The following is a 10,686-nucleotide window of genomic DNA, read 5'->3' as shown; positions in this document are numbered from 1 at the left end:
TTCAAATTTTGGTATTTTGCCATATAAAATAACATTTTATAAAATGAGGTGATTAATATTAAAAAAAATTATAAATAATACTAAGCTAAATTGTATAGATTTATGCAAGATTTTAAATTATTTTTATAAATATTTTTTTTCTAATATGAATATGACCACCCATTTTAATTCATAAATAAAAATTTAGTTTATAAGCTGATTTTGCAATTTCGAGACCAACGACATGACTATGTCAATGTGAACAGCATCACGCACCGACCGCCTTTATTTCCTAGACCAGCTGGTTCATATCGATTTAAAGCTGGGTGATCATCACTGCAATTTTATAAGCACAGGGGCTGGGGATATTTTTTTAAACTTTTTATTCATGGTGGAAAATATTTTTTTCTCAGCTCTCTTTATTTCCTTTTTAATTAAAAAGTATTTATAATTAGTTATTTAATATAAAAGTAGCACATTTTTTAAAAATTTTGTGAGTTCAGAGGATTCTGCGAAAATAATATTGGGAGCTTCATTTTGAATTAATTTTTAATTGGAATATACTTTTTATAACTTTTTTTTAAAACAATTTTTCCACATAAATCACAGTTTATCATAAAACTGGAGGAAAAAAAAAGTAATACGTCATGCTAGTTTTTTCTTTTGAAAATGGCGTTTTTCGGAACATTATGAAAGGAATATTGTGCATTGCATTAAAAAATAATTGAAAAAAATTGTTATTTTAATATGCATATATATATACAGTGAAACCATCAAGTTGACCACCCTTGGTAAGTTGGACACCTGCATAAATTGACCTCAATTATCAAGAACGGAATTTTTCCTATATAATATAAAGAAGTAAAACCTTTGCAACTTGACCACCTGTCTATCTTGTATGTTGACCACTGAAATAAGTCAATTTTGTCTAGGAGTATTATGAAATTCTATTCTAAAACCCTCATAACTTGACCGGAAAAAAAAATTTCAGAAAATTTTCTGTCATTTTGCAATGATTGTTAAAATTTCACTTGTTTGGTGAAATAGTGTAAAAAGCTAATCTAAACCCTTTTGAGAGTTAACAATCTGGGGAAACTGTAGGGGGTCAGCTTTTGACCATTTCTTTCATTCAATGCTGGTGTAAAGTCTAAACAACAATGAGGGAATATTTTTGTAACAAATAGGTTTGTAAGTGTAGTAATAACAGAATAAATTTTAAAGTGTTCAAATAATTTTGTTTTGTTTAAGTTTTCAAATTTACATGCTTTCGTGTTCTGATATTTGAAGAAATTATTTTTATTAAACACTTCACATGCATAACTAACGAAATAATTTTTAAAAAAAAAGTTAGTTAAACATTCGAATTATATGTAACAAACTGAAGTTCATTCAGGTTTAAACACATTTCTTAAGATATTCATTTGGCTATTTGCTAAATAAAATTTTTAAGTCAAGTAAAATTTTTTTTTAAATATATAGCAACATGATATAGGTAACGAAACAATGACCCACCCCATCTGTAAGTTGCCCACTAAAACAATGCACCACAAGTGGTCAACTTACACAAGTTTTACTGCATATATATATATATATATATATATATATATATATATATATATATATATATATATATATATATATAGAGAGAGAGAGAGAGAGAGAGAGAGAGAGAGAGAGATTGCATTTTTGTCGTATTCTGAAATATAGGGATTTATTTGAATATCAAAGGATTGTCCCACCCCCAGACTTCTGCTACATAGAAAATGGAACCTTTTTGGAAATCCTGGAATGCAGAACTATGAACGTAACACAGTACGTAATAGTAATTGAAATACTGGACTTTAATAGAACGAAAATAAGAAATTTTACACAATCAACTGTTTTTTCTTTCTTTTATTGACATACAGTGGAATTTATAAATAATAAAAAATAAAACAGCCTTTATTCTAGTTTATAATTACCCTTGGGGGTGAATGTTTTTCGGGGTTATTTTCATTTTTGTGTCGACGAGAGAAAAATGGCGGAAATGGCAGTGAAAGTAAATCAATTAGATGTTTACTGATCCGTAAATATGTTGATTAGAATAAGCATGTTGACACTGTTTAACATAATTTTAGAAAGCGTTTTATATAAAAGCTCTTGGGTGCAATAAGTTCACAACATTCACTAACAATAAACGATTACCGTTAACAACTAGCAAAATAGAGCTACTCATAATGTTGACAAAGGTAAGATTTTATTTTTCTTAGATTTTTTTCGAGAAAATTTTTCGCGTGATTTCCCCTCCCCCCACCCATTTTCAGATATCTAGAGCCTTCTGACTAATGACATGGGCTATAAGGCTTTCTAAATGTCTTGCTCACAACAATAAAAGTAATGTTGAATTTTATTAATATACAAAAATTAACAAAAAATCTGAACCGTGATGGCTCAGGGGATAGAGCGTTCGCCTCCCAATGAGGTGAACCGGGTACGAATCCCAGCGATGGCTGGTCGATACAACTTCCGCATCTGGCTAGCACTGACCTCTGTGCTGGCGTGAAATATCCTCCGTGTTAGATGGATCATGTGTTAATGTCCCTTTGTAGTCGGGCTAACCGTGGGAGGGTTTCGTGGTCTCCGTCTCTGTGCAGCGCAAATGCTGGTTAGTTCCATAAAAAAGTTAAAAGGCACTAAGGCAAAATTCTCTCGATACTTGATTCGGGAGTTCCCTTGTCTTCTGGATCGTGTTCAAAATTACAAGGCTACGTAATAAATGTCGCACTGGAGCCGTGTTGGCTCAGGGGATAGAGCGGTTTCACCTCAGTGCTAATGCAAAATATCATCAGTGGTAGACGGATCATGCGTTAAAGTCCCCTTGCCGTCAGGCTAACCAGAGGGGGTTTTCGTGGCTTTCCTCACCGTGTAACGCAAATGCCGGTTAGTTCCATAAAAAAGCTCTCCCCGAAGGCAAAAATTCTCTCGATACTTGATCCAAGAGTTCCCTTGTCATCTCATCTGAATTGGGTTTAAAATTACAGGGCATTAGTGGTCATAAACCCAAAATTGGGTTGGCTGTTCAACGACAGTTATAAAATGAAAAGGTAAATGAATGATCCTTGCATTTCTGTAGTTACAAAAAAGAATTATGATGCTTGAATGCTGGATACTGATTTAAAAATTTAGGATTTTCAAATAAATGAAGTATTAAATATTAAGATATTAATGATTATGGATATTAATGATTAAGAAATGAGGTATAAACGATTTTTTTTAAATTTCATGCAAAGTGTTAACTGTTTTAAGCAAACTCTACTACTCACTGAAAAGAAGGCAATCAGCAAACAGAATTGACCAATTTTTTTTTCTTTCCAAAATAATTATTGTGTTTCCTGTGTTTCCAAAATAATAAAATTTTCACTATTTAATTATCTATATCTTATTGAATAAGATTTATGTTATAAAAAAGCAACTATAAATACATTTAAGCTTTAAAATAGATATAAAAAAGTTAAATAATCATTTATATCCAACTTAAGAGGTTGAAAAGGGTTCTCTGAATTATTATTGTTGGTCTCATTATTTGTTACTCGGGCACTGCTTACTACGTAATTCCTTGTTGACATTTATTCCATTAGAATTATGTTGATTCGTGGTTGTTCAAAGGTTAGAGCGATCGCCTACCAATACGGTGACCTGGGTTCGAATCTTAACGATGGAATGTCGACACGAATCCCACACCTGGCTTGCACCGACCACAGTGCTGACGTAAAATATCCTCAGTGGTAGACGAGTCGTGATTTGAATACCATAACTGATTAAGATGGGAATAGGAAGAATGTCCGAACAGCTTTAAAACATCTTAGAAACAAATATTTCTTTTTAGAAAAAAAAAAAAGAAAGAGCTTGGAAAAAGTTAGTGTACGCTTTGTACAGAAAAAACTATTTTGATCTGTTAGAAAAATTTGAGGGATTTTCTTAAGAGTTCAAAAAACAGGATATTTTAACAATATTGGTATACGAGCTGCGATAGCTCAGGGGATAGAGCACTCGCCCTCCTATGAGGTGAACCGGGTTTGAATCCCAGCTATGGCTGATTGATATGAATTCCGCATCCGGCTTACATCGACCACAAATGTAAAATACCATCAATGGTAGACGATCATGGGTGAGAGTCCCCTTGCCGTCAGGCTGACCATAAGAAGTGTTCGCGGTTATACTGCTCAAGTTATGCAAATGCGAGTTTGTTCCATCGAGAAGTCCTTAGCGGAGGCAAATTTCTCCCACTGTTTAATCCAGGATTTCCTTTGTCTTCTGGATTGGGTTCAAAATTACAGGGCTACGTAGTTGGTAAGCTTATAAAATTGGGTCTGGTTTAACAACGACGGTTATGAATATGAACTAGATTACTGTTATAAAATAAAGCATTTATAAATACAATTAAGCTTAATAAGTATGAATTAAATACTAAAAATTGAGTGATAATTTCAATTCCTCAGACCAGACAAATCAGGATACGGTTTTGGAATTTGATAGCTGTTAGATTAATGCTTAATTTTCGGCCCCTCGTCCGACGAGTTATTCCATAAATGTCACTTTGTTAAAAAGTTGCTTCAATTTTGAGTGCTTTTTCGCGAAGGTTACGTGTAATTAAATGTGTGCTATATTTTCATTTCATTAAAAGAGTGCTAAATGGTTATTAAAATGATATTTGCTATCAGAATTAGCGGACGGATTGCCGAGCTTCTGTTAAAGTATACTTAAATGCTGAGTTTATTATAGTAAATACATTATGGTAAATATATTATAATAAATCATTAGTATAAACTTATATTACAGAAATATTATATGTATGGTAAATCTGATAGTTATTAAGTATTTTATTTCATTTTATAATCGTCGTTGAACAGTCGACCCAAATTTGGGTTTACGACTACTAAAATCCAACTTAGCCTTGTAATTTTGAACTAAATCCAGAAGACAAGGGAACTCCTGGATATAGAATAGGGGGAAATTCACTAATTAGTATTTTCATTACATGAAGAGGAAAACCACGAAAAATTCCCACTTTCAGCTTGACGGTAAGGGGACTCTAACTCATAATCCGTCTACCACCGTCTATCACGAAACTCTATCCTCTGAGCCATAGTGGCTCAATACTATGTATAGTAAATATTTATATTAAATCTGATTTTTCTTTTTTTCAGATCATCCTCAGTTGTCTTTTGATAGCAGTTACTGCAGCTGATCATCATCATGATCATCATGAGGTGAAGATTTTTTTTATTAGATTTGTTGTAACAAATTCAAGCTCTTATTTAAAATTACAAACTTCTGAATATATTGAAGAATTTTAATGCGTCATATTTTAAAATTGATAAACTTCTTCTCCAAACGGAAATATATCGGAAAAGCTGCTAGATAAACTTTTTTACTCTTAATATTATCCATAACGTTTCTATTTATACCTTTAAGTCTATTACGGTGGAATCTCATAAATAGAATTTCGACTTATTTCCAACTAACTAGAGCATTTAAATGTCTATTGGAGCTCTGGTGACATTGTAAATTTCATGTCATAACAAGTTAAGCACAATTCCTCTCCCAAAGGAATTTATTGCCAATCCAAATCCATTTTTGTCTCAGCTAAAGTGATCAAACTAGACTGACAAACTATAATTTATGTTTTTACTTTTTCATAAAATATTACTTCTCGTTTACAGAAATTTGGCCCACTCTGACTGACTATCCCAGAAAGCATGCAACCTTACGACAATCATGCGTCGGAATTTTTTTTTTTCTATTGTCACGAAAATATTTGTACTAAAAACCTTTATACAATGAAGCAAAAATATTGCTGTTTCAAACCTTTCTTCCTAAAAGGATTAAAAATTATTTTTTAAAAAGTATTGTCACTTAGGTAAAATGGTGTGACGTTCTAGCTGACGTCACACTAACGATAGGATCAAATTGCATCATCCTTTAAAATTTCATGACAAGGTGGATTTTAGCTGAGCAAACGAGACTTCGCAAAAAGAAACCTTATAACGACCTAGATTTAAGATTACTTTCAGCTTGAGAATAGCTTTATTAAAGGATTTTTTCACGCTTCTATTTTAGCTGAGCAAAAAGAAACCTTATAATTATCTAGATTTAAGATTATTTTCACCTTGAGACTAGCTTTATTAAAGGATTTTTTCACGCTTCTATTTCAGCTGAGCAAACAAGACTTAGCAAAAAGAAACCTTATAACGATCTAGATTTAAGATTATTTTCAGCTTGAGACTAGCTTTATTAAAGAATTTTTCAAGCTTCTATTTTAGCTGAGCAAACGAGTCTTAGCAAAAAGAAACCTTTTAATTATCTAGATTTAAACCGGCCTGGTGGCCGAGCGGTTAGCGTGCCTGACTGCGAAGCCATAGGCTGCGGATTCGAATCCCGCTCTGGGCATGGATGTTTCTTTCTCTCTTTGTGCTGTCCTCTGTTGTGTGTGTGCATGATGTGTGAATGTGGCCCACCCTATAAACGCGTTTGTGGCAGTGTGGCGTGGGCAATGTTGCTCGCCTCCGTGACTTTGGTTCACAGGTGCCCACTGGGTAACGCCAAATGAGCAACAATTCTGGCATAGTATAGGCAAAAGATTCAAATTCAGTGCCTGCCATTGGAAATTTTTTATTATCTAGATTTAAGATTATTTTCACTTTGAGACCAGCTTTATTAAAGGATTTTTTCACGCTTGAAAACCCTAAGTCAACCTTGTTTTAAGGTTTTTATATAGAAGCGTGTTTTCCAAGGTTTTGGATTAGAGTAGATTGTCACAGATCTGGTTTTAAGGTTAGAAGGTTTACACGTAAACCGCATTTCAAATCTTTTTAGGTTTACATTAAAAAGTTTTTGCAGAGTGAAAATGAACCTTATTTTGCTACCTGGATATAGAACTGACATTTCATTTTGACAAAAACCCGATAGTTGTTTCTTAAATGGTATAAGCAAAACATTTCATCAATCCAACACCCCACGTCCTTCGAATGTGACAAAATAAGTACGAACAACGATAAGATTACTATTGTCATTCCAGTAAGCTTAAAAAAAAAAATAAATATCAAAATTGTTTTTTTCTTCTCTCTTTTATTTACTTTTCGGAATGTAAGATTAAGTTTTCTAACTGTTTTGCTTCCTCTCTAAATCAACTATATAAGAACAGTTAATGGGGAAAAAACTCTTATACTATATTGTACACAAAGAGTAAATTCAACATTCGGGAGATTTACCAAATTTACGTGAGCTTCTGTACGCTCCCGTATGTAAGATTTTAAGTAATTGCGCATGTGTCAGTTCAGGGAAAATGCGCATGCGTCCGGGAAAAAATATCAAACTCCCGTAAGTGAAAATAAGAAATTCTGCAAAAATTCGTAAGTTAAAAGTGCTAACGTAGTTGAATGGCATTTTAACTTCGACCACGAAGTCAAAACAAACGTTTACAATTAACGTAGGCCATCTTTTTAAAGCTGTAGCATATGATTCAATATGCTTTACTATGAGTAAAAATGCAGATCTATGAGCAGAAATATTTTGTCGATTACATATTTTGATGAATTCAGGAATAAAGAACGCAAATTATTATTATTATTAATAATATTCAAAAAAATATTTTTGAACTTATATTGATTATTTAGCTTCTTTTAACTAAATTGCATAGTTAAAACAAATATATTTTATAATTTCCAAATAGCGAAGATATAACTGGTTTCTTATGGAATTGGTGTAATAAATATACTTAATATGTAAGAATCTTTGCGTAAGAATACAGAATGCGTCACTTAAGAGAACTGATACTTGACGGGCTGAAGTTACTCGAAATAGAATGGAAAGAACAGACTCTAAACTTTAACTCTCTAAACTTTAAATTACTTGTGCAGGGTAATTTGCTATGAAAAATTTTCTCCCGCGGTATCCTCTTAAGTTGTTTTTCATTTTCTCTGATGGTTCGAATTGCTATAAAATAAATTGTTCCGTCTCGCCTAGCATCATCATGCTCACCCCTACAAGTTCGGATATGTAGCGAAAGGCAAAGACGGATCCCACCACAGACACGAGGAAGGTGATGGACACGGAGGAGTGAAGGGCAGCTACGGATACGTTGACCATCATGGAATCCACCGAGAAGTCCACTATGTAGCGGATAAGGAAGGATTCAGAGCAGAAGTCAAGACCAATGAACCCGGAACAGCCAATCAGGATCCAGCTCACGTCAAACTTCATTCTCATGCTTCTCACCATCACCATCAAGAACCACATCATCATCATCACCAAGAACCTCACCATGCTCATTATCATCATCACCAACAACCTCACCATGCTCATCATCATGAGCACCATGGACATCAATGGAAACATCATGCTTAAATTTAAAAAAAAAAGAAAATAAAAATCTCTTAACCTTGGATATATGCTCATTAAATTATAGTTATTCTTTCCACATAGTATCTAGTTAAAAATGCATTTTAGACACCTCTAGTTCATCAAATAATTTCCAGACGTTAAAATCAATTGATTAGATTAATTAATTAATTAATAAATTGATTCCTCCAATTGTAATTTTGAAAAGCAAATATTTATTAATTTCGTTGTAGCACATAAACAAATTAGTTTAGTTGTCTAAATATAATATTTAATATTCATAAATTCTAAAAAAAGAAAAGAAAGCAGAATTTAAGGGAGCTCTTTTGGTGTATCTCTTTTTTCAGTAGAATGTATAATATAGGCAGTGGCAAGATTAAGTATAGTTTGTCTAAAGTAAGAACTTCCCTAGCCATTCGTCTGGAGCCGTGGTGGTGGCTATGGTAACGAGATATAACTATTTCAAGTAGGGGATGTGGGTTCATTGTTTAGGACAGGTTTTGGCTCAGGACGGTGAGAGAACGGGAATATTTCACTTTGGTCCATTGTGTTAGCCCTAGAGTGAAGAGAAACCACCCTCCCTGAAAGGCGCTATTCTTGTTTCCATAGCAGCAGACGGCCTCAGACCTTGTGGCGGGGGGAATTTCTTACCATATACAAACTATATAAGCCCATTTGTTTGGTTTAGAATACATAAATAGAAAAATTTCTCTTATAAATGGTAAAATTTCGCGTAAAATAATAAAAAAATCACAATAATAAAACTTGCAAGAATATTAAGCCTGTTCACATATCGCCTCGTACGCATAACGTAAGCGGAGTGATACACCGGAAGTTCTTCCGGTTTTAGGATGTTTGTTATTGTTTACATTCAGTCAACCATCCATAAGAAACATCTGTAGTATGAAAATCAAAAATATTTTTAAAAAATAAAATGATAAATATTCCGTGACGATATGTATCGGGTGCTTTTAAATTAAAAAGGAAAATTAATATAGCAGTATAATTGGGTTTTGTGGTGTTACTTGTGTCAAATTATGATGGTTAAAATAAGCGATTTATTCTTCGTTTACTATTAAGTACTGTTAGCTTATTCTAGGTGTGGGTCATTACTGATGAATAAAATAATAATCAAGAAAGCTTATTGTTGTGTTCAAAAATATGTTGGGTTTGAAATATTAGCTTACATATTCTTCATCTTTAAATAAATGGTTGCTTATCGGTTATGGATGGTTGACTGAATGTAAACAATAACAAGCTACCTAAAACCGGAAGAACTTCCGGTGTATCACTCCGCTTACATTATGCTTACGAGGTGGTATGTGAACAGGCTTAATATTCTAGGAAGCTTTATTATTATAATTTTTTATTATATTTGCGCTTAATTTTACTTTTCATAAGAGTTATCAGCTATTTATAAATTCCAACAAGCCATGCGCCTAAAAAAAAATTAGGAAAATTAATATCACAGCCTAAGGTTTTTTTAATATTTTTTTTACATATATATATATAACCGTCGTTGAATATCCGACCCAATTTTTTGGGTTTGTAACTACTAATGTTCACCTTCGTAGCCTTGTAATTTTGAATCCATTCCAGAAGACAAGGGAACTTCTAAATCGAGTATTGGGAGAAATATTTGCCTTCGTGGAGGACTTTTTGATGGAGCTAACCCGTATTTGCGTTACATGGAGAGGAAGACCACGAGAACCTCCCACGGTTAGCCTGACGGCAAGGGGACTTTAACCCATGATCCGTCTACAACTGAGGATATTTCACGTCAGCACTGTGGTCAGTGCAAGCCGGATGCGGAATTCGTATCAACTGGGATTCGAACCCGGTTCGCCTCATTGGAAGGCGAATGCTCTATCCCCTGAGCCATCGCAGCTCAGGTGTAAGGTTTGTCATGTTTTGAGTGCTATCCCATATTTGGCTATATTTGTGTAAATTATCGCCGTTTGTAATTTTTGGAGTAACATCATATCAAGCCTGTCGAGTCTTTAGAATTTATTTGTTGTTTGCTTCGTTGATAGTTAGATTAAAAGAACGGGTTATATTGTAAAGATTATAAGTATCATAATATTGGATGGTACGTTTTTTCAAGCTTTAGGCTTTAAAATTCGGTCGGAAGTAATTTCCCGGAAGTCTTACTGCGAATTTTAACTCCAAGCACCGCATAACTTTACACTGTCAATTATCCATAGCGACCATTAAAACCAAGTTAGCTAACGAGTATCAATAAAGTCCGATTCTGGTTTAAGCATGTAGTGTATCTACCACTACAAAAATTCCCCAGTATATAAGACAATTTCCTAGTATATAAGACAT

The 10,686-nt window shown here is 33.4% G+C and overlaps 1 protein-coding gene across 1 annotated transcript; it reads left to right on the top strand.

Moving 5' to 3' along the window:
- The first annotated feature begins 4,122 nt into the window (after positions 1-4,122).
- On the top strand, positions 4,123-8,410 carry LOC147812054 (uncharacterized). The gene is made up of 3 exons (XM_087162311.1): positions 4,123-4,200; positions 5,166-5,228; positions 7,984-8,410. Exons 1-3 carry the CDS (start codon positions 4,123-4,125, stop codon positions 8,362-8,364), a joined length of 522 nt encoding a protein of 173 aa, XP_087018437.1. The 3' UTR covers positions 8,365-8,410.
- The last annotated feature ends 2,276 nt before the right edge of the window (positions 8,411-10,686 follow it).

This window comes from Parasteatoda tepidariorum, chromosome 4 (assembly GCF_982258835.1).
Source record: "Parasteatoda tepidariorum strain Cologne lab strain chromosome 4, Ptep-v5.0, whole genome shotgun sequence".
Lineage (NCBI taxonomy): Eukaryota > Metazoa > Arthropoda > Arachnida > Araneae > Theridiidae > Parasteatoda > Parasteatoda tepidariorum.
This window is presented reverse-complemented; position numbering and strand designations above follow the sequence as displayed.